The sequence below is a fragment of the Sciurus vulgaris genome (genome assembly GCF_902686455.1).
Source record: "Sciurus vulgaris genome assembly, chromosome: 9".
Taxonomy (NCBI): Eukaryota; Metazoa; Chordata; class Mammalia; order Rodentia; family Sciuridae; genus Sciurus; species Sciurus vulgaris.
Genome location: NC_136469.1, coordinates 71691633 through 71718475, shown reverse-complemented (window position 1 = coordinate 71718475; position 26843 = coordinate 71691633). Strand labels below are relative to the sequence as shown.

Genomic DNA, 26843 nt, shown 5'->3' with positions numbered 1-26843 from the left:
TGCTTTATTAAGCAGCAGAGGGATACATTTTCAAGGGGAAAATGGTGACTGGCTGCAACAAGGGTCTGATTTTATAGGGTCAAGCAGGGCCACGTCATGGGAGGCGTTGGGAGGAGTTGGTCAGTTACTTTTGGCAGGCTTACTTCTGGTCGGCAGGGAACTTAGGCAGATAAGGGAATTTGTGAAAGGTCAGAGTCCTCGGTTTCCTTTTCCCTAAGGGACTGTTTCCTCATCCTTTATAAAGAGCTGGGACCAATTTTGCTTAGTCATGTTCAAGAAGAGATCAAGATCAAGTAGGAACTTAGGATGGCCTTAATGAAAGCATTTTAATTTTGATCCAGAAGTGAGACTTGGAGGTCGTTTTTTAAACCTTTATGGGCCCCAACAGGTCAGCTATAACATTAAATTCAATTGTATATGAGTTGAGGCCCATGGGAAAAAATATAAATGGAAAAATATTTATACTAAAATTATCGTTAAAGACAAACAGTGTCAACTTGAGACCACTTCCAATTCTTCTATGTTATGGTTAGTGACACTGTGTTATCTTAAAATCGATCTTTGGGGGTTTTCTCAACTGATTTCAAATAAGAGTTAAAATATATTTTTTTAAAAAAAGTGAGACAGTTAGTCTCCCAGACATTACGTATGAGAAAACAATATCGAAACATAGTGCATATCATTTATCTTAACCAATCATACATGTTCTAACAGAACAGCTACATACCAATTCTATGGGCTCTTTTCAAGTTAAATTCTTAGGAAAGTTCACCTGAGGAAGGTGGTTGAAATAGAAGACTTCTTTCTTAAAGCTGTGTATTAAGTTCATGAATTACTCCTGAGTGGAGAGGAATGCCCTCCTTTCCCTTCACACATCGAACAAACGTAGCAATATGGATTTTATGGTCGAAAGTGAAACTCAGAACCCTCTGACAGCTCTCTCGTAGTTTTAAAAGGCTACTTCATTGTCAACTGAGAAGATGCAGGCAGGGTAGAATCTGGGTATTAGTATACTTTTGAAGGTTTTTTTTTTCTGAATTCAATATTCACATCTAGATTTGTCATATGTGAAAAAAGAAAAAAGTCTTCACTGATTCACAGGTAAAGTTTATGTAAAATTAAGTGCAGATAAACAGTCACATAGACGAGCATCATATGGTAATCAGGGCATATAAACAGTGTACTGTTATGGCCACTGAGACAGCCACCTCCCAGCCTATCAGGGACCTACACACCAACACACCACTACACGTGGGTACTGGCACTTCCATTTCCACCACCACCTTCGGCGCCCTCTGTGGATTGGGAGGAGGAAGGGCAGGAGCCTCTGGGGCGAGGCTGCCATTGAGTCCCACAGGTGTGCCTAGACCGTGACTTATCTGGGAAGCTGCGTCTTCCCAGCGCTCCAGCTCTTCAATTTATTGCACCATTCAGTGAAGGCAGGGCCATCAATATTCAAAGTATTAAGAGAATCACACTGTTACTGAGGAAAAAATCTAGAGTCCCCCAACTTCACTTGCTCTTTTTTTTTAAATTTGTTCTAATTAGGTATACATGACAGTAGAATGCATTTTGACACACTGCACACAATGGAGCATAACTTCCCCTGGCTGAATATGGTGCAGAGTCACCCCTGTTGTGTAATCATACATGTATACAGGGTAATAATGTCCATCTTATGCCCCCATCCTTTCCATCCCCCCACCCCCTCCTCTCATACCCCTCTACACAAGTCAAAGTTTCTTCATTCTCTGCCCCTGCCCCCATTATGGATTAGTATCTGCCTATCAGAGAAAACATTTGACTTCTGATTTTTTGGGTGTGGCTTATTTCACTTAGCATGATATGCTCCAGCTCCATACATTTACCTGCAAATGCCATAATTTCATTCTTCTTTAAGGCTGAGTAATACTGTATTCTGTATATGTACCACATTTTCTTTATCCATTCATCTGTGAAGGGCATCTAGTTTGGTTCCATAGTTTAGCTATTGTGAATTGAGCTACTATAAACATTGATGTGACGATGTCACTGTGGTATGCTGATCTTAAGTCTTTTGGGTATGAACTGAGGAGTGAGATAGCTGTGTTGAATGGTGGTTCCATTCCAAGTTTTCTGAATCTCCATACTGCTTTCCAAAGTGGTTGCACCAATCTGCAGTCCCACCAGCAATGTATGAGTGTACCTTTTCCCTACATTCTTCCAACACTTATTATTGCTTTTATTTTTGATAATTGCCATTCTGACTGGAGCAAGATGAAATCTTAGAGCAGTTTTGATTTAAATTTCTCTAATCGTAACAGATGATGAATATTTTTTCATACGTTTGTTGATCAGTTTTATTTCCTCTGTGAAGTGTCTGTTCAGTTCCTTAGCCCATTATTGATTTTTTTTTTAATTTTTGGAGTTAAATTTTTTGAGTTCTTTATGTATCCTGGAGATTAGTGCTCTATCTGAGGTACCTATGGTAAAAATTTTTCTCCTACTCTGTAGGCTTTCCTTCATGTTATTGATGTTTCCTTTGCTGAGAAGAAGCATTTTAGTTTGAATCCATCCCATTTATTGTTTCTTGATTTTATTCTTCTTAATTGACTTAAAAATCTCTAATTTTGGAAATTGCATACCTGGGCAATACAGTATCAGTTTCCCTAGTTTTGCTATAGATAACAACTCTGATGTGTGGGTTTTGATAACTCTTCAGGAATTTGAAGGTCACTTTTGCTGAAAACACTGGCTCTTCACTTGATCTACAGATGTCCAATGGGTGACAGGAATGGGTTGAAAATGCCTGGTATCTGCCCTCAGATTGTGTCTCTCTCCTTTGTTCCCTTAACCTTTGAGTCAGATTCTGTTCAGATCTGTACATAGATCTATTGAACATTTTGATAAGTGTTTTGTCCAAAACTGTAATATAAGGTGAACTTGACCTAGCTTGTCTAGTCCCATCTCTCTTAAGGCTGAAGACACCTACCAGCTGCCATGACTGTTAACACCAGACCATGAAAGGAGTGGAAGAGGTGACAGCCAAGCACCTGGAGAAACCTCTGCCCCTTGCCAGAAAAGACATGAATTGTCCTCCCCTTTATAGCCCATTCTTTCTCCTCTCTTTTTCTGACCTATATCTGTAACTTCTCATCTCTGATGCAGTTGAGAAACTGGTGTGTGAGCAAAGCTCCTGTTATGGTTTAGATCTGAAGTGTCCCCCAAAAGCCTGTGTGTGAGACAACACAAAAACATTCAGAGGTGAAATGGTCGGGTTACAAGAGTTTTAAAATATTCAGTGCCTTAATCCACTCGAATGGATAACTGGTGGCACTGTAGGCAGGTAGGGTATGGCTAGAGGAGGTGGGTCCATGGACATGTGCCTTGGTGCTTGTGTTTTGTTCTTTGAATGGAACTCTCTCTGATTCTTTGTGGTCATGTTCTCAGCTGCCTTCCTCCTCCATACTCTTCCACCATGATGTTCTGCCTCACCTTGGGCCCCGAGAAATGGAGCTGGCTGTCTCTGGACCTAGACCTCTGAAACTGTGAGAGCCAAATAAACTTTTCCTCCTCTAAAATTGTTCTGGTTAGATCTTTTGGCCACAGTGATGAAAAAGCTGACTTAAACAGCTCTATCTTCTCCATTCTTTGGCCACTGAAAAGCCTTTCTCCCCAATACTCATCTCTGGGAAATTGGTTTTCTTATGGGATGAGCTTCTGAACCTGGGTTTGTGACAAGAGCTCCAGATTTTTGTTTGAGCTACAGTTACAGAGGAAGATAAACATCTCAAGTTAAGGTTTACAGAATATGACTACCTTGATATTTCATAGAATCAGGATGTTTCAGAGAGAAAAATATGAGAACGAGAGTGAATGGAAACAACATTATGAAAGTCTGTAAGTGTATTTTTTCCCTCATCTTTAACACTTCAACTAGGAAACAGTCACAGAGTACATCTGTATCAAAAAGCACCTTGTTCCCTAGTCAGGTGTTTCTAGCCCACGGCCACTTACCTCCTCCACCCCCTTTACCAGCCTCCCCTGCACCTCTGGTCTCTTCACTTTGCTTCACTCCAAGTTCTTCAGCTTCAGGTCACAGTATTGATTTTGGACAAGATGCCACCAATGAAGTGCTCTGTGTGGTCCATGTATCTCACCAGGCTGCCAGAAACAACTCTCAGGAGGACTGAAGCCACCTCGCCATTGTATTTTCAGTTGAGTTGGCTTTTCAAATGGAAATGCTGAATTTTTTTTCTTAAACAGTATGATAACCCCAATCTCCCTCCCCTTTTCCTTTTATTTTGCTGTCTGGGATTGGAACACAGGGCCTCCTGCATGCTGAGCAAGTGCTCTACCCTTGAGCTACATCCTCATAAGTGTTCTTAGGCCTTGGAGACAAATTTGCACACAGAGCTGGTGGGAGTGTTGATTGACACAACTTTCTTGCCAGTCAGTATTGTATCTGAAGTCTTAAAACCCCACTGTTTTTCCTCCTTCTGGAGGTATGTCCAGTCTCCTCCTCCTCTTTCTCTTCAAAGTCATCCAGACTTCTTGGGAAACCTGGACTGCTTGTGGGATGTGCTAAAGGGCTGTGGTTCAAGTCCAGGTCCTCCTGAAGAATATGGGGTAATCAAGTGAAGACCAGGCACATGGAGAGGTCACACAAATTTTCCCAAGGTCTTGGGTGAGTAGGAAATGCGTGTGTACCAGACCAGGATTTGCACACTTCCCAATTTATGGACTGACAATTTTCAAAATAGATTTTCACTACCAACAAGGAGTTGATAGCTTTTTGTCTGAATAAGAAAGAACAATAAAAATGTAACAAAGCAAAGAAAAAAGAAAATGAAAATATATTTATCACCACCTTTTCATAACAGATAACAAATTTACAAGCTTTGAAGTGGGAAAGATATAGTATCATAAGAATTTTGACTAAATACAGAATTGTAAAAATGTTACTCATTGTCTTTGTGTTTACACTCCACTGTGACTATTGAAGTCTGTCAACCATTGGCAGTCTTCTGTGGAGCAGTGTTTAGAAACCAGTATTCTCTCAGAGGAAAGTGGCTTTTGTGAGTAATACTCATCTGTACCTAAATTACTGTAATTTTGTTGCTGTTGTTGTTTAACCATTTGTAGTTAAAAATTAATGGTGAATCTTTAAATTAATTTTTTTTCTGATTGCATAACCTTGTTTACATTTAATCTGTGTATCTGTGTATCTATGTATCTGTCTATCCTCTATCAAGGACACGGACACAAACCCAAATAAATACAATTTTCTCATACTAGACAAAGGTGCCAAAAATATGCAATGGAGAAAAGACAGCTCTTCAACAAATAGTACTGGGAAAACTGAAAAACCATATGCAACAGAATGAAACTAAACCCCTATCTCTCACCCTGCACAAAACTCAACTCAAAATGGATCAAGGACTTGGAATCAGACCAGAGACCCTGCATCTTATAGAAGAAAAAGTAGGTCCAAATCTTCAGCATGTCAGCCCAGGATCAGACTTCCTTAACAGGACTCCCATAGCACAAGAAATAAAAGCAAGAATCAATAATTGGGACAGATTCAAACTAAAAAGCTTTCTCTCAGCAAAGGAAACTATCAGCAATGCAAAGAGAGAGCCTACAGAATGGGAGAAAATCTTTGCCACTCATACTTCAGATAGAACACTAATTTCCATAATATATAAAGAACTCAAAAACTCTACACCAAGAATACAAATAACCCAATCAACAAATGGGCTAAGGATATGAACAGACACTTCACAGGAGAAGATCTACAAGCAATCAACAGATATATGAAAAAATGTTCAACATCTCTAGTAATGAAAAATGCAAATCAAAACTACCTTAAGATTTCATGTCACCCCAATTAGAATGGCGATTATCAAGAATATAAGCAACAATAGGTGTTGGAGAGGATGTGGGGAGAAAGGTACACTCATACATTGCTGGTGGGGCTGCAAATTAGTGCAGCCACTCTGGAAAGCAGTGTGGAGATTCCTTAGAAAACTTGGAATGGAATCACCATTTGACCCAGCTATTGCACTCCTTGGCCTATACCCAAAGGACTTAAAGTCAGCATACTACAGAGATACAGCCACATCAATGTTCATAGCTGCTCAATTCACCACAGCCAGATTGTGGAACCAACCTAGATGCCCTTCAACAGATGAATGGATAAAGAAACTGTGGTATATATGTACAATGGAATATTACTCAGCCATAAAAAATAATAAAATTATGGCATTTGCAGGCAAATGGATGAAATTGGAGAATATCATGCTAAGTGAGCTAAGCCAATCTCAAAAAACTAAAGGACGAATGATCTTGCTGATCAGCGGATGATGACACATAATGGGGGGAAGGAGGGGGGCAAGAATGGAGGAAGGAGGGACTGTGTAGAGGGAAAAGAGGGGTGGGAGGGGTGGGGGGGAAAGAAAAAAATTAACAGAATGAATCAAAAACTATTACCCTAGGTATATGTATGATTACACAAATGGTATGCCTGTACTTCATGTACAAATAGAGAAACAAGATGTATCCCATTTGTTTACAATACAAATTTTTAAAAAAAGAATAAATAATGAACCTATCCTTAGTTTTCAATAAAGCTCTTATAGAAGAGTTATATGAAAAGAGTTAGTCTTTCAATAGAATTGAGACCCTTTTCCTTGTATACATATTCAAGTTTAGTTAACAGAAATAAAAATCTCTACATATTCCATAACTTTCTACACTTGAACATATAGGAATATGCAATAGCTATTGAGAATACCAAGAAACTTGAGTCATGGATTAATTATCTTTTATATTATCTCATACTAACTTCCATGTATATGTTAAGATTGTTTAAAAAACAAAACAGCACAAACAAACCAGTGAAATATGAATGAGGATTTTTGACTAATAAACCAGAGACAGGGTTGGGGTTAGTGGGAGAGTGCTAGCCTAGAAGGTGAGCAGTTCTGGGTTGGTCCCCAGCACTCTAAAACAAATCAACAAACTAGAGGTAGAGGTGGCTCTGCATGGTGGTGCAGGGCTGTAAAAGTGATTGTGCAGGTTCAAATTATACAGAGTGAACTACATAATCAGCAGGAAAAACTTTAGTTGTTCTGTGACATTTAAAACTTTTTGTTAAAACATTAAAAACTTCCTTAGTGTCGGATATAAATTTGTAAAGAAATTAAAAAGTAAAAGGAAAAATTCATTTAGTGCACTGATATTTAAAACATTAGAAACATTGAAGTCTTTTATTTCTTTGCAAGAAACATATGCAGAGTAATTTGAACAGTGCTTGCCTTCTTATTCTCGTATATTTCATTGTATCCCTTCCAATGTGAATTGAGTGTATTTTCTATGCATTGGTGAATTGTCACAGTCTTCTAAATATGGTTCACCTTTCAACATTTTTCTTTTGCACTTTCATTATTGTGAAATATCTCTTAATAATTCTTCCTTTAATATGAAAAACTTTGCTGATTTACCTTCCTCCAATTTCATCCTTTTAACCACAAACACTTTCCTTATTTACATTGACAAACTGGCCTTCCTATGTTCTTCTGTGTGTTCACCTGGATCTCTCAGGTGGTGACAGGGTCTACATTCCCATGCTCAGTTATTTTTCTATATATCCATTAGGTTTGCTTTGATTCCACTTCCAATGTTACCATGGTTACATTTCTTTGCTGTGTTTTCATCTTTGCTGACCCATTCTCTTTTTTTTTTTTTTTTTTTTCAATTATGATTTTTGTAAAATGACACATGTTTGTTACCAGGAGACAAGGAAGCGATGCTGAGCACTGTTGCAGATGTCTTGTGACCAATCAGCGGCAAAATGATAACAGTGTCACTGCTGGTTGCTGAGCATCTGTGCGTGATGCATATCTGTTACTTAGGCAATGATTTATAGACTGAAGTTCCAGCATTGGAGTTTGTACTTTGTACAATCACTCACTGTTAATGTACTGTGATAACAAACTGGAACTCTAATGCTAAACGCCTGGTGTTGTATAACAAAACTGTGGTACCTGGACTTTTGTGTATCAAAACTGTGCTCAGACTGTAGTGCTTTATATACACAGTGGAGATTTGCTAAAATGTAGGCAACTGTGATGCAGAATTCAAGAGAACAGTAATCTTAAATCCCATCCAAGGGACTTCATTTTAAAAAGCTAAGGTTTTTCACTTAAAAAATGATCCACAGATGAAGGGGTGCCAAGTCTTGAAGCAACGGAAAACAGAGGGAAGGAGCCACTCTATCTACACCACATGATGACAGGGAATAATCTGTGCACTTCAAATGTGGTTATTTTTGTTGTGTAAGTGTTTATTCTTTAAACCAAATAGGGAATCACACTGAGAAGAACAAAGCTGCCCCATTTTCCTGTCCTGCCCTTCCATTTAACAATTGGCCACTTCCTGAGAAGGTGTGGAAACAGAAGTTCTCAGGCCTGGAATTGTGGCCTCAATCCAAGGAACTTTTCCTTTGACTGTTTTATAACTGCACTGGAAAGTCAAGGTTGAAGGGTAAAGAACTAAATATTTTCCTCCAAAACTTTTTCTTTTTTAAAATGGTAATTAAAATAGGAGAGTTAGAAACATCTTCATACAATCTTCCCTCCCAGTTTATTCTGAACTGAGGAAATGTCAAAACATACAAAGGAGTTCGACTCTTCAGTGTCAAAGAGATGATTGAAAATTGCATTCAGGGCTGAAAAGAATTCCCTGATTTTAAGTCCAAGTTAGTACCACCTTGATCAAGCCTCCAAGATAGAGAATACTTAAATTATCACTGAAACATAGCAATCTAGTCTTTATTTTAAACAATTTCAACAGATCCATGTTGATTTGGAAATTTGACTAAAACAATGTTCATTTTATTTAGGAAATAAAAAGAAATTCTGAGAATTAGAGTTCATCCTATCTTTCTGGTAAGATCTGAGAGTTTCACTGCAGTTTTCTGCTGGACCAAATCAGATTTCACAAGTATCATTGATGATGGCAAAATACATCTGGTTAGCTGGGTGTGGTGGTGCATGCCAGTAAGCCCAGCATCTGGGGAGAATGAGGCAGGAGGATCACAAGTTCAAAGCCAAACTCAGCAATTTAGCAAGGTCCTAAGCAAATTAGCAAGATACTGTCTCAAAGTAAAAAATAAAAAAGGACTGGGGATTTGGTTCAATAGTTAAGCACCCATGGGTTCAATCCCTGGTACCAAAATACAAAACAAAGAGGGGTGGGGAGTTTTGTGGAAAAGATGAACTCTATGGGAGTCCAGCAAACTGGAATGTCAGTCTTATTACTGCCCAAACCATGCTCTTTATCATTTTAAGCCTCATGTTAAGATTTATAGAGTCGTTCTGCATTTATAAAATGGGAAAAGTAACAGTATGTCCCTACATATTGGTCATACCTGCTAATGAGGTATCTATACGCTGTGCTCAGGACAGGCTATAAAGCAGGGTCAGTGCTGCATCATTTGTAGCTGCTGTCGTTCAGCAACTGCTCGCTCACTTCCTGGATTCTTCCCTTCACCGGTGGTAATGCTTTGTGTTTCCATATCTGTTTCAACAGACTTTCTAAAAACACAGCACCCAATAGATCAGGTCTTCCTTTAACACGCTCTTCCTTTTTAGCACATAGCCATGGTTGTGACCATAGAATGGTGTGTTTGATTATGTCTGTTTTCCTGACAGACTCTTCATCAGAGTGGGGCTGGCTGTTTTCCTTGCCATGTATCCTCAGTGTCTGCCTACTACCTCACAGTGTACTCTACACATGAAGCACTGGGACACACGTGTGCACACACACACATGCACATGTGCATGCAAATCTGTTGACTCAGTAAATATTTATTAAATGATTGATGAGTGAACCAATGAAGACATTCTTCCTTTAGTGAGCTACTAATTCTCTACCAATTGAGGAAGAGTATTCCTTACGATTCCTTTTTTTAAATTTCTAAATTTAAATTTTGTTCTTTTCAGTTATACATAACAGTAGAATCTATTTTGACATATTTATACAGACATGGAATATATCTTATTCTAATTAAGATCTCATTCTTGTGGTTGGACACTATGGTGAGATGCACTGTGGTGTATTCATATAGATGAACAGGAAAGTTATGTCAGATTCATTTTACTGTCTTTCCCATTCCTATCCTCCCTCCCTTCCCTTTACTCCCCTTTGTCTACTCCACTAAATTTCTATCCCCGCTGCCTCCCTACGAACACATACTTGTTGTAAGTCAGCATCCACATATCAGAGAGAACATTAGACCCCCAGTTTTTTGGGTTTGGCTTATTTCACTTAGCATGAGAGTCTCCGGATCCATCCATTAACTGGCAAATGTCATAAAGTCATTCTTAAGATTCTCTAGCAGAAAGGAGAACAGAACATAGGATACATATAAATTCCTAGCTAGCTAAACTCTCTATTCCAAGGGCTGATAATTATAGTCAGAGTAACATCTCATACTTTCCCCTTCCATTCTAGGCAGCTAATACTCTACTTTGGCTTCCAAATGGCTAATGGATGCCTGCATATGTTTTAGTTGAAATGCATAAAAGAGTCCTTTGAGGAGGTTTTGAAAGCAGACAGTGGCTAAGAAAAGGCGTGAGGAGAGGAGGCTCAGCTTCCTCTTCCCAGTTCTGCCTGACAAGGTCACCTAACTGTGGGTGGATCTCTCTTTGGAGAGGTTTTTCTGTGTGTGTGTGTGTGTGTGTGTGTGTGTGTGTGGTTGTTGAAGTGGTATAGGGTATGGGGGTTCTTCCTGGCTCAGCTGAGCCACTTCACACCACTGTGGATTCTTTTTAAACAGGAAATAAATTAACATCAAGCAAGCAGTTCAGAAAGGAGGTCAACCCTACATTCACCTTGTCACTTCCTTTAAATACAAGTTTAAATTGCAAGTAGCTTTCTTGTCTATCCCTATTCATCTATTATGGATCATTCATTTATTTATCTACCATCTATCTATCTATCTATCTATCTATCTATCTATCTATCTATCTATCTATCTATCTATCTATCATCTACCTATTTATCTATGAGGGTGCAAGGAGACCAATTCCAATTCCTTTCTGTGCATCACTATAAACATTATTTTCACATAAAGACAAAAGTGAGTTTCTTTTCATGTTCTACTGATGGATCTGATAAAATGACTGATTTAGAAGATTCTGTCTTCTAATAAAAAAGCACCAAGTTCAAACAAGTCCCCATTTGAGCATTTCAAAGAGCCACAGTTATGTCCTTCATTTGGCAGATTGATGACTGGGTGGCCTGAGGTTTGCTGAAGGGTCTGCTTGCTTAGAACTCTCTGGTTTCTGTTTTCTTAGGCTACATTCAGGTGACCCAGAATCCAAAGTACTATCACTGTGAGAGGGTAACAAAGGCTTAAGCTTCCCCTGTTTTTTTTTTTTTTTTGTGTGTGTGTGTGTGTGTGTGTGTGTGTGTGTGTGTGTGTTTAATTTTCTTTAATGTATAATAGGAAGAGGAAGCTTAAGAGGCTTATGTTTAGAAACTCTCCATGATGCTTGCACATGGCCAGGTCTGAATGGCCTTGAATGAGAACCGTTGTCCCTGTCGGTCCTGTTCCAGGATATCTAATAGTCAGCTAGTGAGTATCATGTGCTAAGCAGGATTACCTGGGCTGACTTTGGAGATGTGACCCTGAGTTACTAAAAATGTGATTATTCTTTTACAAAGGATCTTTAGACAATTTCTTGAAAATGGAAATGATTTTGTTAACTTCTTAAGGTGATTCTTCATGTAAGGAAATTCTGAAATGATAGTGTTTAGATGAAATATGCCTACTGCCTAAGTTGAGCTAACATAATTTAACATTCTCAGTGGACAAGAGAATGTACAAATGTTAAGACAAAGAACAAAGCACCTTAACAAAATATCTTGATTAACATAGAGGAAAATGTTAAAAGTACTAATTTGAACCGAATGAAGAGACTAAAAATTCTGGTTTTGACTATAATCTTTAAAGACATTTCCATTCTTTGTTAAACTTAATATATACATATTCCTTGTAGGCTTCCCATATGTATGAAATATGAATAAGTTAAAACCAAATACTTGACATGCAATAATTCCCTCAAATACTGCTTTCGACACTCTGGATCTGACTTGCTTTGTTAGTTCCTATTTTTTAAAAAAAGGAAAGAGGAAAGAGAGAAATGAAAAGTCATGCTTGCAAGTGACTGTGAAAGTGCTGACTGAGCGTGAGGGAAGCACAGGAGCTCATTCTACTTTTGAGGCAAAGCACTATTTTAGGTAACTATGACTTCACACTTGTTCAGGTGTTTTTTCCCCACTGAATAGACACATCTGCATATATAAATGAAAGACTGGAAAAGATGCTTCATTAAGGCTTAAGACTGAATCAATGAAAAGTAAAATAAATTTTCTAAAATCATTTTTTCTACTTCCTATGTCTTTATTTGACATGATGAATAGAAAAAATAGTTACTTATGAAGACAAAGTTAAAATCACCCCAGTACAAACAAAGGTGTACATACCAAAAGAATGAAGAACATAAGTTGGGGCTGGTGGTGCATACCTGTGATCCCAGTACTTGGGAGAAAGAGGCAGGAGGATCCTGAGTTTGAGGCAATGGGCAACTTAGCAAGACTCTGTCTCAGAATAAAATCATAGGGCTGGGGGTGTAGCTCAGTGGTAGAGCTCTATCTAGCAAGAAAGTTCTGAGTTCAATCCCCAGTACAAAAGAACAGGAAAAGAAGAAGAAAAAGAACACAAAAGTAGTGAATACAATTGCCCAGAAACTCGATTAGCATCCTCAATCTTTGCAAAGTTGATATTGCTCAAAATGATAACGAGCTGAATATACAGAATGTTAGAGTAGGGTTTCCAGGGTTTGGGTGAGGGGAAAAATGGGAAGTTAGTGTTTAATGGATACATCACATGATGGTTGCATAACTTCGTGAGTGTATTTCTTGCTACCAACTTGTGCACTTCAAATGGTTAAAATGGTAAATTTTGCATGAATTATTTTTGCCACAGTAAAGAAATAAATGAGAGGAGAGTTGAATTGCCTTGCTTTGCCTTTCTTCTCTTCTCTTTTCTTTGTCAAACCCAGCAACTTCTATCTTCTCATTCAAAAAAGTGTGTGTTGAGCGTCTACCCATGTGACTGTTCTCAGAGCTGGGAATACAGCATTGACAGAACAAAGCTGCTGCCTCATGTTGTTCAATCTTACTTGATGATTAAATAAAATTACAATGAATAGTGATAGTTCTCCAAAGAACTTATTAAAAGAGAAACTCCCTAACAAATAAAAGCTAATGAAAAAATTTAGGAAATCCTCCTCATGTATTAACAACTGTCACCTACTGTGCATCAAACCAGATGGGGATGGCTTTATGTAACTGCCTTGAATCACCCCAAGGACTGAAATGCTGATATTCTATCCCCAGAAGTCAGGAAGGGCTGGGAGCCACGTGTGACCTCACTTTACCCGACTGCAAAGCCACATGGAGCACTGCTCTCAACAAGGCCCTGGAGCACGGCTGTCCAGGTTGTGCAGTCCACAACCCAGGAGGCGGGACCCCTGTATCCTCTGTTAGAGGCCTTATGGAAGGGCATCTGGGGGATGTCAGAAATGGAGTTACTTCTAAGGTGAACATGGTGGCACATGTCTGAGACTTGGAAAGCTGAGGCATGAAGATTGCAAGTTCACTAAGTTTGGCTCACTAAGCCAGAGTGAGACTCTGTCTCAAAATAGGACTGGGGATGTATCTCCGTGTGTTCAATCTTCAATACAAAACAAAGACGTGGAGTCATGATTTCTGCCTCAAGAACTTAATGATCAAGTTTGGGGAGGTGAAACCAGAAGCAAAACACAACAGCTGGAGACACATGCTGGAAAAAACTCTAGAATTTTACTTAATGGTCTTTTATAAATTGTCTCTGTCCACAGTGAAAGTTTTTTAGAAGACTGATGTTACGGTTTGGCTATGATGTCCCTGAAAAGTTTCTGTCAATGCAGGGATGATAAGATTGTAAAAGCTCTCATCCTAGTTTAAATGGCTGGGTGGTAATTGTAGGCAGGTGGGGCATGGCTGGAGGACATGGGTCACTGAGGCCTGCCCTGGAAGGTGCATCTCCCTCCTTCCTCAGCCCCTACTTCCTGATCCTGCCTTGAACTTAGCTGCTCTCCTCTACTGGATCCTTCTCCCACGATGTGTTCCCCCACCTTGAGTCCAGAGCAATGGAGTCAGCCATCTATGGATTGAGACCAAAATAAACTTTTTCTCTTCTAAGTTGTTCTTGTATGGTATTTTGCTTACAGTGATGCAAAAGCTGACTAAATGAGTTGATGTAATTTAATATTTCTTAATACAATTCCTATTCAGTTGAGATACTGGATAAAGTTTGGTGCTTTAGTGACAGCTTTTCTTGAACAGGCATGTAGCTGAATAGACAGCATGAGAAATACAAGGTGAGGTCTATGCCCTCTGATAAGCCTCAGGCCTTCCAGGTGTAAACATCAATTCAGGAAAACACAGCTGTTGGTAAGCACCTTCTAGAACAGCTGTTCAAGGGAAACTTCTGTGATGAAGGAAATGTTCTGTTATTTCCATTTCCCAATATAGTAGCCACTAGCAACACATAGACATTGAACAGTTAAAATGTGTCCAGTGGACTGAGAAAATAAATTTTTAACTGTATAATCTTGATTTAAACTTAAATATAAATAGCCACTTGGGGCCAGCAGTCACTGTCTGCATGGCACAATCAGAACCTGAGCTGGTGACAGGTTGGTGACTGCCTCAGAATAATTTTTAAAATCTCCTGCATCTCCAGAATTGAAGCTCACTGTACATGAAACGTCCTAACCTTTCACACACCTGGAAATGCACTTTACTCCTTGGGAAAGTGGTAAATAAGAGAGTGAGGAACTTCTAGGAGGAAGCATCTGTCCTAGCCTAAGTTCTGGGTAAAGCTTCCCTCTGGGCTCCTCCTGGAACAGAGGTGATTCTAGCAAGCATTTCCAGGTACAATAGCTCTCCTCCTGCACATGATCTCTTTCTTTCAGTTCCGTATCCTGCTTGGTCACCCTATGTCAGGTGAAATTCAGATCTGCCCCTCTGTTAGCATAGCTTGGTCCCCCAGTCAACGTAACACACTGAGGAGGCCTCTTATTACATGTGTGAAACCAAACCTATGGGTCTGATCTTGCAAAAATTCTGGAATCAAGGGAAGTCATAGAACCATAATGAGAACGGCTACATGAGTCCCACTAGTTTTACTTGATGTATATTAAAAAACAGCTTTGGCCACAAAGTCAAATCCAAAGTCTTCAATATTTTGTGACTCATGTTAATGAAAATAAAGAAAAAGTATTAAAAATCCATAATATGAAATGTATAAATTACTTTAATGCAGACAAAACCTACTGTGACCACAGCTATACTGTTGAACTGTATTTGCCTTATGCTTGATGCTCAAAATTGGGGAAAGTAATTTGATCTTCCAGAAAGTATAGTAGACCCACCTGTTTCATGATCGAAATATGTTAATTCCTATAGCTACTGCTGACACCAGGAACACACAAAATTTGTACTTTTTTTCAAAATTTTATAGATAACATATCTTAAATGACTAGTCTATTTTCTTCATCAACATTGATGGGTTCTAGGACTGACCATTAATACACAATGGCAGTCATAAAATTCCCTTGCCCACATGGTAAGTGCTTAGCAGTGACACAAGATGCATAAGCAAGATATTGCTTATCTTTCCTTAAGAATAGAAATCCAGTGGGTTCATTTGTGCATTGTGTGTGCACACACCTGTGTATGAGAGATGATGCTGTAACAATCTCAAATGGGAATGCCTTTAGTTCTACCTGCCACCCCCATATCACATTTTACCCTTTTGCTTTCTTGGCCTAATCTTGATTTCTGTTTTTGTTCATGGTATTGAAAAATTTTTTTATGTTCTTGTGTCTCTTCATTCTCCATTTCCTGCCACTCATTCTTTCCTCTCTCCACCATAGCAGATGTGCATGTATACCACAGTGTGTCTGGGGCCAAGAGGAACACAAGGAAGTGAACTTGGGGTAAACCTTGCCCTCAAGAAACTCAAGCTCTGGTTCAAGATCAGATAAACACACAAAGCTAAATACAAAACAACTACTGAAGAGTTGGCGTCACACAACATGAAGTGAAGGGCAAGGCCAGATAGACTGAAAAGGAATGCTCGGAAGAGGAAAGACGGACGTGGTCTTTAAAGGTGGTGGGAATGAAGAACAGACAGGGCTTGAGGAAACTTGCAGTGGAATATGTGAGCTCATTTCCGTGTCTTCACTCACGACAGTACAACTTTCCCCATTCACCTTAGGCCTAGGCTATACAATCTGATCCATGCCAACACGGGCCCCTTCTTGCCATCCATTGACATGCCATGCATTCATGGTCAGTGCAGAAGTTCACTGTAAACTTTGACCTCATTGCAGTCAGTGGCTGCGGAAGGTGCTACACCCTAACTGTCCATTCTCTCTCTCACCTTATGAGTGATGACCACAGCGTACTTCATTAGCCCTTCCAGAGAGAGCTGTTCAGTGCACGACCCAGGTGACTATCAGAGCAAGGACCACCCCACCCTTGCTGCTAAAAAGTTAACTCACTGTGTTCCTCTTCTTATCGGTGAAGGGTTCCCAGAGGTAATTTTGTATTTGGGGGAAGGTGGTAGGAATATTTTCTTAGTGCTCTCTGAGATATACTGAAAATGTTTTTGTACATGAACTTTATTGAGAGGCATGGAGAAGCTGGATTGGTTGAGTGCATTCAACAATAACCCTTGATCCAACTCTCTTGAGGTACAAAGTGTTATCCAGTTTTTACTCCGCCCAGGAAATGTTTATATAACTATGGGATAGTCATACACATAGCATCTGTATAATATTAATCATTAGCTTTCCTTGGAACTTTTTCTCCAAAATACTGAATGAGAGGAGAGATAAGGAAAGAGGTGAGCATGTGGGTGTTATGCCACCTCTGATTTTCTTTGGTATTCTTGTCCTTATCTACAAGAGATCTTTCTCTTAATACCTGAACATAAACTTTATGAAGGCAGAGGTTTGAGTTGTGTTCTTTTTGTTCCCATATCTCCAATGCCTTGAACAGTGCTAGGTACACACTAGATGCATGGGAAATATTTGTCGAATTAACATTTTCACTCTTTGAGACAAAGAAATGAACATTATTTGAATTTAGAGTTCTTTTAATAGTTTATTTTTTCAAAAATATTGCTAATTTTAAAACACTTTTGCTTAGGCCAGATGACTAGCTGATATAAACCTGTAGACTTCAGAGTATTTTCTGGAGAAACAAAATAGGAAAATGGAGAAAACAATTTCAAAGTGATTTTGAGATGTGATATTTAGAATGCAATTTCTTTTTTCATATTTTAATTTGGGCCGAATAAAACAGCAGACTCGGCTACTTTAATAATTTTGATGATGTCGCATAGGGCACATTTTAGGCGGGCACCATTATTTCTACTTGGTGAGAAAAACTTTTGGCAGAGACGTGGGATTGCAGTAGCCTTATTCTTCGTAAAAGTTCACTCTCTAAATTGATGTGTTGGCAGGGTTCAGAAATAGACAAACATGAAAAAGAGAAGCAGGTATTTCAAGGAAATAGTTGCAAAATGCTGTGGCCACAAAAGACACGATCCTCAGCTTCTATGAGATCATCAGCATTTTTCCTGGGGTGTCCATAGTGGGAACAAGGTGGTTCACTCAAGTGAGCGAAGAAAACTTGAAACCTTGTAGGTGGCCGGTAAGAAAGTGTTAGGATGTTATTTGTATAAATTTAATGCATGTGTATGTTTTTATAGATATATTTACTCTACATCTACCCCTCCAAATACACAATTTAACAAACACAATAATTACGGTATGCAAAGTTTTCAGAGAGGCATGTAAGACTAAAAACATTGAATACTACTAACTAGTCTTTTGACAATAAAAAAGTTATTTGATGAAAAGAAAAAGAATCCTGTTGTTCATTAGGTTAACATCACACTTATCTATTGACCCTTTTACTCAATAATTTAAATATAATTAAACTCACATAGATCAAAAAGCAAGGTTTGCATTCTGAAGAGTGGCAAACAATAATTATGTTCCAGAATAATTTTTATTCTGTATGGGCTGCACTCTATAACAGTACAAATACACCTTGAAAAATTATGTCCAGAACTGTTGTCTTCCTTAAATACTGAAATTCCTTCATAATTTGGCTCATTATTAATACATTGGGAATGTGGGAAGCAAGGAGTGACTTTGATTTGTGTGAAGTGTGTGATATTACATGGCCATCATGGAAGATGGTGGGAAGCTCTTACTGCACCAAGTTCCAGTGGGTTTGTCTATTCTGTAAGAATTTTAATTTTAATTGTAAGCTCTTTCCGAAGTGTACATGGAGGCCGAGGGGATAACAGGGTGACCTAAGACTAAACAAGCTTTTGTGCATGAAAAGCACTTGGAAGCGTGGCTAACACACAGTAGCTTCTGAAATGCAAGCCATTGCTGCTATCATTATGATGATCACTTCTACTATTGCTATTGCTGTGCAGTACACATCCATGTAGTTTTTTCATATCTTAAATGCCTTTTCACTCATGCATGAATTACATGTTTTCTATGTTTTGTTAACTAATGAGAAATGATTTGATAGTGACAATGTACATGTTTCACAAAGGATAAATGATTTTTCACCTGATTCTTTTTAGTTATACATGACAATGGAATCCATTTTGACGTAATTATAAAAGCATGAAATGCATCTTGTTCTAATTCAGTCCCTGAGACCCCCTCCCTGACTTCACCTACTTCTTGCTTCCTTTCATCTCCTTCCCTTCCCCTCCCCACCTGCACCCTTCCCTTTACTGATCGTTCTGCCATTTACCCATAATTTTTAAAATTAGTTTCTAGTGGATGTACACGAGGGTAAAATTCACTGTGGTGTATTCCTATATGTACATAAGAAAGTTATGCTGGATTCATTCCACTGTCTTTCCTTTTCTCCTTCCTCCTCCATTCCCCTTTGTCTACTCCACTGGAACTTCTATTCTTTTTCTTGTGCCCCCCCCCATTGTAGATTAATTTCCACATATCAGAGAAAACATTTGACCTTTGTTTTGGGGGGATTAGCTTATTTCACGTAGCATGATAGTCTCCAGATCTATCCATTTGCCGGCAAATGTCATAAAGTCATTCTTCTTTTTTTTTCTCTTTAAGAGTATTATTCAATTGGTATATATATTCCATATGTACTATATTTTCTTTGTCCATTCATCTGTTGAAAGGCACCTAGGTTGGCTCCATAGCTTAGCTCTTATGAATTGAGCTGCTGTAAACATTGATGTGACTGCATCACTGTAGTATGCTGATTTTAACTACCTTGGATATATACCAAGGAGTGGAATAACTGTGTCAAATGGTGGTTCCATTCCTAGTTTTTTGACGAATCTCCTTACTGCACTGTCATGGCAGAAGTGTGAGGGAGAGGAAAGCATCTGGGGACATGGCACCAGGAAGCAGAGAGAGCTCTGCTTAAAAAGAACAAAATATATACCCCAAAGGCATGCCTCCAGGTACCCACCTATTCCAACCACACCCTACCTGCCTACAGTTACCATCCAGTTAATCTCTATCAGGGATTAATGCACTGATTAGGTTAAGGCTTTCATATCCAATCATTTAATCTCTAAACTTTCTGCATTGTCTCACACAAGAGTTTTTAGGGGATACCTCACATATAAATCATAAAACTTCTATTAAATGCAAGTCATTTTACTAGACAACATGAGGAACTTAAAGAAATACAAACCATGCACTCAAAACATGTCTGATGTGGTGGAGAAGTAGGACATAAATTTTGTTAAATCTAAAGACAGGAACGGCATCTCTCATTCATTCAGTAAGTAACACCCATTAGCAATGAATACCTTGCCTCTGGGGTGTTTTCCTTCCCTTCCCAGAACCTTGCGATTCATAGGTTCTAAATAAGTGCCCATGCTCTGAAATAGTAACATACATATTTTACATTTACACTGTTGACACTGATCTTTTGTGCTTTCTTATGACTAAACTGAGATGTTTCTTGCCAAAACCCCAGTTTACATGTGTCACACTGAGAAAGTTAAATGAGTCATTCCATGGTACTGTCTTCCTATCAAACTAGAAATAGAATCTCTAACTCCATAAATTCAGACATTTAAAAGTCCCCGGTCAGTTATTAGGTGCCATTATCTTCTCTGGTATTAGAGGGGAGGGAACACCTGGACTTCCAGGATCCATATGAGCTTCCAGGACCCATGTGAGCTCCAGCAATGACCAGGTAAAGGTGGAACTGTGGCAAGTGAGAATTCCTGTTCCTGTCATATCTTTCTTATTTCTGTCATACTTGACATGACGGAGAGTTGCAGTGAGAACAAGATCTCAGGAGAGCAGTGTAAACAGCAGAGCCTGGTGACAGCCTTCGGGTGAACTCCTGAGGGAAGGAAGTGGCCTGTGTGTGTCAGTTCATCTTTCTCTGGCCCTTTCTGGCCTGCTGTTGTCAACCACTTCCAGAAACTTAGAAAAGAGCGCAGAGAAATGATGAAACTGCCTTGATGATCACCCTTAAAGTCAGGGCAGGAAGTGAGAGACGGTAGATGGATATTTCCTTCAATGCCCGTTGCCTGCCTCCATCATCCTCGGTTCTCACTGGAATAATTAGAAATAGCTCAATACCAATGGCAAGAGGTTGTCATTCGCTTCTAGACATAACTCCTCCTTAATTTAATGTGATATTATTTTCTGCAAAAATTGTTAAATCCAAGGACTGGGAAAATCCAACTGGTTGTTAGAGTAGAGTTGAGTATAAGCTCAGTGATGATGACCACATACAGGTATTATGAGAACATATCCTAATTTTTGTGGAAAGAGGTGTATAGGTAATCCAAGCAAGTGATACTTGAGTAGTACTGACATGATATCCAAGGTGAACAGTGCCTGGGCACATAGTAGGTGTCCAAGTCATATTTGATGGATTAATTCATGAATGAACAAGTTTGAGACAAGCCAGTAGGATCTTTGTCAATTTCCTTACTGGTTCCCACAGTGGCTGTGATGGCAACAACACAGGATCTATGGAAAGATGATGAGTTATGCACCTTTGATGAGTTAAGCATGAGCAGGTACCTGGGTAACCATCAGGATGGCCCATCACCACTGTGCTTGTGTTCTTAGGCCTCAGGCATTGTTATGTTTTGTATACAAGGAGTCCCCAAAAGCTTATGTGTAAGGCAATGTAAGAACATTCAGAGATAAAACAATTAGATTATGAGAGTTGTAGCTTAATCAGTGGATTAATCCACTGATACGGATTAACTGGGTTGTAATTGTAGGCAGGGAGGATGTGGTTGGAGGAGGTAGGTCACTGGGGTTGTGCCTTTGGTGTTTACATTTTGTCCCTGGAAAGAAGAGTTCTCTCTGCTTCCTGAATTGTTTTCCTCCTCCATGCCCTTCTGCCATGTTGTTCTGCGCCACCTTGGGCCTAGAGTAATGGAGTTGGCCGTCTATGGGCTGAGACCTCTGAAACTGTGAGCCCCAGATAAACCTTTCTTCCTCTAAAATTGTTTTTGTCAGGACTTTTGTTCACAGTGCCAAAAATCTGGCTAACATAGGCATCATCTGAGTGTGGAAAACACAGGAAAAGGAATTAAGGTGTGATAGTTGTGATGATGGAGCATCTTTATAATGGCCTAGGATAGATGCTAAAAAAAAATGCAATGCTTCTCCTGAAAGGTCCCATAATTGGGATAAACTTGGTTAGAATTAAGATTCTTTCCAAATCATAATATTTTAGGATCATAAGTTTCTTTCCAAAATACTCTCATCCCACTAAGCCTTCAGTTTTCACCACTTCCTTATAATCATCCTGGATCCTGGGCACCCTTATTTAGACAACCACAGACAAGGTTTTCCTGGTATATCTCTGGAATAGGATGTACAGACACTACCCAGAAAAAGGCGGGGTGTGTGCCCTCAATACACCTCTGACCAGGCAGAACAGGGTAATATTGGCATTGTACACTGGGAAGTCAATAAAAATTGCTCTTGTTCCAGGGTACAGTCAGACATGTTTTTCTGAGGCCAGTAATCTGGGCAGCTATTTCGTCTTTGGTTTTTGACAATTCCAGGTAAAGCCAGCTTCACTGTAAATTGCAATTATTTCCCAGTGGCTACTCCCATTCAAGTTGTTTTCACTTAATCCAACTAATTAAATAAACAAAACAGAATAAAACAAACAAACAAACAAAAAACGCCCAACAGTTAAAATCAGTGAAATACTTGAGACAGTTACAAAAACAATTGTTTTTAAGAAAGACAAAGTGTGTAATGAATAATGCGTGTTAAACTGTGTAATGTGCTTGACCTGGCTCTTTTCTTACTGAATTCTCATCTGTTTTTAGCCCCATTTTAGGAATGAGGGGTCTGAGACCTAATGAGGTCAATTTAGTACCGAGGCTCTTTAGAGTATGTCAGAAACCCACACCCAGCTGTGTCCACAGAGCTTGTGCATCAGCCCTGAGTTCCCTGCCTTCCCTGGTGACTGTACTCAGGGACTACATGACTGGAGGCCCCAACGAAAACTATAGCCCAAAGAGACAAGTCCTGTCCTCCCAGTTCCCCACTAACGAGCCTCTGCCTTTCCGTATGAAATGGGCACGACACCTATCATGGAGGAATACTGTGAGGGGGACATGGGATGCATGTGTGATCAGGGTCTGGCACAGACTAGTGGCTGCATAATCTTCTCTTATTAATGATGTGAGATGAAGTAAGGTAAGAAAACGATGCCACTGGTGAAAGGTGTGCTTATGCTCTGTAGGTACTAGAAAAAAAAGGAGCATTAGCAAGTATGATAATCATAACTCGGAAAAGCATCCACTGAGGTTATTCAGTTCCTTTCCATTTTTGGGGGGGTGGGTACTGGGGATTGAATTCAGGGCCACTCAACCAGTGCGCCACATCCCCAGCCCTGTTTTGTATTTTATTTAGAGACAGGCTCTCACTGAGTTGCTTAGCACCTCGCTTCTACTGAGGCTGAACTCGCCATCCTCCTGCCTCAGCCTCCTCAGCCATTGGGATTATAGGCTTGCGCCACTGCCCCTGGCTAGTTCCTTTTCTCTTAATCTCCTAAATTTGTGTCTATGGGTCATGGTACTAAATAGAGTGTACGCTGAATAGTAGACACAGAATTTGGTCATCAAAAAGGTTGGACATTAATAAATGTGGATTCTGGGTGACTCTGTTCCCGAGGAAAGGATTGAGATGACCTGACAGAATGAGCTCGGTAGCACTTGAAGGTGGCCGTGCCACAGCCACTTGCCTTGGGGCCGTCATTCCAAGAGACCCACCCTGAGATGGCTTGAGAGCTTGGCCAATGTCTCTGGAGTAACTATAATAATTCTAATAATAATAATGTTCTTTATATAGAAAATGTGAGAGGTATGTGAATCAAAGCACACAGAATACCCTACAAAAGAGCACATGTAGTAAAATAAACTTAAAAATCATAAATATACATTTGAAAATGAGGGACTTTAAACCATACTTCAAATAATTACACCTTATATGAAGATTTCCTAAAAAATTAAAAGTAGAACTTCCATATGAGCCAGCAATCTCACACAGGTTCCATACACCAAGGAAAGGACATCAGTGTATTCAAGAGACCTCTACACATCCATGTTTATTGCAGCGTTAGTCACAACAGCCAAGATGTGGATGCAACCAAAATTTCCATCATTTAGTGCATGGAGAGAGAAACATGATAGTTATATCATGGGATGAACCTTCAGGCTGTTTCTGGGGGGCCTTCTGGGGTACTGCCCTTCTGCAAGTCACTGTGGCAGAGCTGCCTTCTAACCTCTGCTGAGCTAATTTTATCAGGTCATCTAGATCCTTTCCTTGGGTACTGAGAAACACAGAACCTATTTGTTAATAACCATCAACTGAGCAATAGTTATCATTACACATAACTAGTACAATTTATCAGGAGGGCTATGAATAATTTTCAGTCCCCCTAGTTAGACTTCCCCACCTGTCATTCTATGACCAAAATCAAGGACAAGAAAAATCTTCTTCAAGTGTTATGTGACCTGCCTCCTCCAAAACTTTATTGGACCCTAGGTAAGGGTTTAGCATATTAATCTATTCACATTCACAGAACAGGTATTGAACTGAAGACCAATAAGGGGTGACCTCTCTAGTGTCCCAGGAAGCATGCAGAAAGGGTGCACATGGGTGTGATGTACTCAGCAGAGGTCTTTTGTGGATCCAGAGCTAATCTAGAGGAGAAAGTTGATACGAAAGAGTAAGAAGTGAAGGTTCCTAAACCAACTAAAGAAATAAGTTGGTAGCTTTGAATTAAAATGAAATCAGAATATACTTTGGATGAATAAATTAATGAAGAACATTCTAGAGTTTTTTCACATGTAGTTTGGTTATTTTTTTAAAATTATCAAAACATAATAACTTTTAGAATCATAACAAAATATTCACACTAATTTATACACCTGAGACCTGATTGGAAATGCATAACCAGCAGTCATGTGCCTGCACTGATACTCTTTCTTCTTCATTTTCTTATTTTAGTTGTATAACTCTCATCAACCACATGCACTTTTTTGCCATGAAGGAATTTAGGCCTCTGTGAGGCAAACAATTGAGAAATGTGCTGGTCTAATATATTGGGTTCATAGGGGCTTAATGAACTGAATTGAAAACATCAATGATTAATGGGAAAGGAAGATAGGAGGCAGGACTTCACGTATTAGAAAGAAGGGTCAACATTAATTAAAGCAATTTATATTTCAAATTTTAGCAGCTCCCCAAGTCAGCTTATATGCAAGGATCCATACACTAAAATAAGCTTAGTTTTTGGTTGTAAATGGTTTTACTGAGCACCACAAATTTTGGGCTTCATGAGTATCCCTTTTTCAGTTTGAATTGATATTGTTATTCTTCAAAGGGAATTTTGATAAAGTATTTAAAATTTTTTTACTTCTAAATATAATGGTTTACGTTATGAGAAAATGTAAGTATTTTAGCCATTGATTTAAAAATGTATCTCCTTTATTCTCCTGTTGTTCTTAAGACCCAATATTGACCTTTGCTTTTGACATTCTCAGATCTGCTTTGGCTTTACCAGTTTCACTTAAAGGGAAGCAACGATTCCCTTGGTTGTACCGCACCACCTGCTGGACATCCAGAGAAACAGTGCCTCCTGTTTTGAAGGAAGATGAACAGAACTTTCATCAGGTCTGCCCCTCTGTGGCACCAGGCTCTGGACTGTCCCAGAAGTCCTTGAGTGACAGTTCTACACACTCCAGGAGTCAAGCTACACCAGAAGTCCTGCTAGATGGCAGACCAATGAGCCCTGGATTTGGATTCCAATGATTTGGGCCAGAGTTTTAGCTTTGCTCCATTTTGAACATCTGCCTCTGTGGTTCATGACTGAATCTGGAGATCTTGGATAGCTGTTAACTCTCCTGAACTTAATTCTGTGTTCTAGAAGATGAGCATAATAGTATCTAGAGAGTCTTGGGAAGCCCAACTAAAGAAATGCACACTGTAAAATGCAATGAAAATGTGACAGTTATATCACTTCTCCTTTCAGTGCCCAGTGGAGAAAGCTCACTGGGAAGGTGGCACTCATTGTCCTAAATGAAATGAATTGTTAAGGACCCAGCTGCCACATGAAGCAGACAACCCAAAATGAGGACCATAAAGGAAAGGGGAATACTGAAACACTTCAGGTGAAGGACACATACATATCCATGTGCACATATGTCTTGTGCTATTTGGCTTTTATCTTAACCTCTGAGTTTCCAATTTCCAGAAGCAGGTATTTCAAGGAAAGACTTGCAAAATGCTGTGACTGCAAAAGACACGATCCTCAACTTCTATGACATCATCAGCATTTTTTTCTAGAGTGTCCATAGTGGGTATAAGGTGGTTCACTGAACTGAGCGAAGAAAACTTGAAATCTTGCAGGTGCCTGGTAATAAAGTGTTAGAATGTCTTTTGTATAAATTTAATGCATGTGTATATTTTTATAGCTATATTTGCTCTACACCCCCCCACACACAATTTAACAAACACAATAATTAGGGTATGCAAAGTTTTCAGAGAGAGGGATATAAGACCAAAATCAGAGAATACTACTGACTAGTCTTTTGCCAATAAAAATGTTATAGGGTAGGGGAAAAAAAGAATTCTGACAACCTGAAATGAGAACCATAAACAAAAGGGGCATATTGAAACTTCAGGTAAAGGACACATACATATCCATGTGCACATATGTCTTGTGCTATTTGGTTTTTGTTTTAACCTCTGAGTTTCCAGTTTCTCATAAACTAAATCAGAAGAAAATAAGTTAAAACACAGGCCACCCAACCATCAGCACCTAAGCAAAAAATGAAAAATAAAAGAGCTGTCTTTAAAACATGGTCTTGGGACAACTAGGAGCACCGAAAAGGAGGCGGCTCGGCACAGCGCTGGGACTCGGAGCAACCACTGGGGATCCCTAGGCGGCTGCCCAGGGGAGGAGTGGCGAGGAGAGCTGTGTGGACTCAGGACACCGGGGCCTGCCCTGAGGAGGAGGAGGAGGAGCGTGGCCACTTGGATTCGGAGAGACTGCACCAGAGCTACAGGCGGTTGCCAGAAGAGAAACTCCGCGGTGAGCTGTTTGGACTCAGAACGACGCTTCTGAACCCCGGGGCCTGCCCTGAGGACGAGGAGGAG

General features: G+C 39.5%; 1 protein-coding gene across 1 annotated transcript in view; it reads left to right on the top strand.

Moving 5' to 3' along the window:
- LOC306669343 (broad substrate specificity ATP-binding cassette transporter ABCG2-like) overlaps window positions 1-25950 on the top strand; it is a 166154-nt gene extending 140204 nt beyond the window's left edge. Inside the window, exon 15 of the mRNA XM_079153277.1 lies at window positions 25717-25950. Coding sequence (XP_079009403.1) covers window positions 25717-25780 — 64 coding nt within the window. The 3' untranslated portion in view covers window positions 25781-25950. The remainder of the gene's footprint in view (window positions 1-25716) is intronic.
- Window positions 25951-26843: the final 893 nt, after the last annotated feature.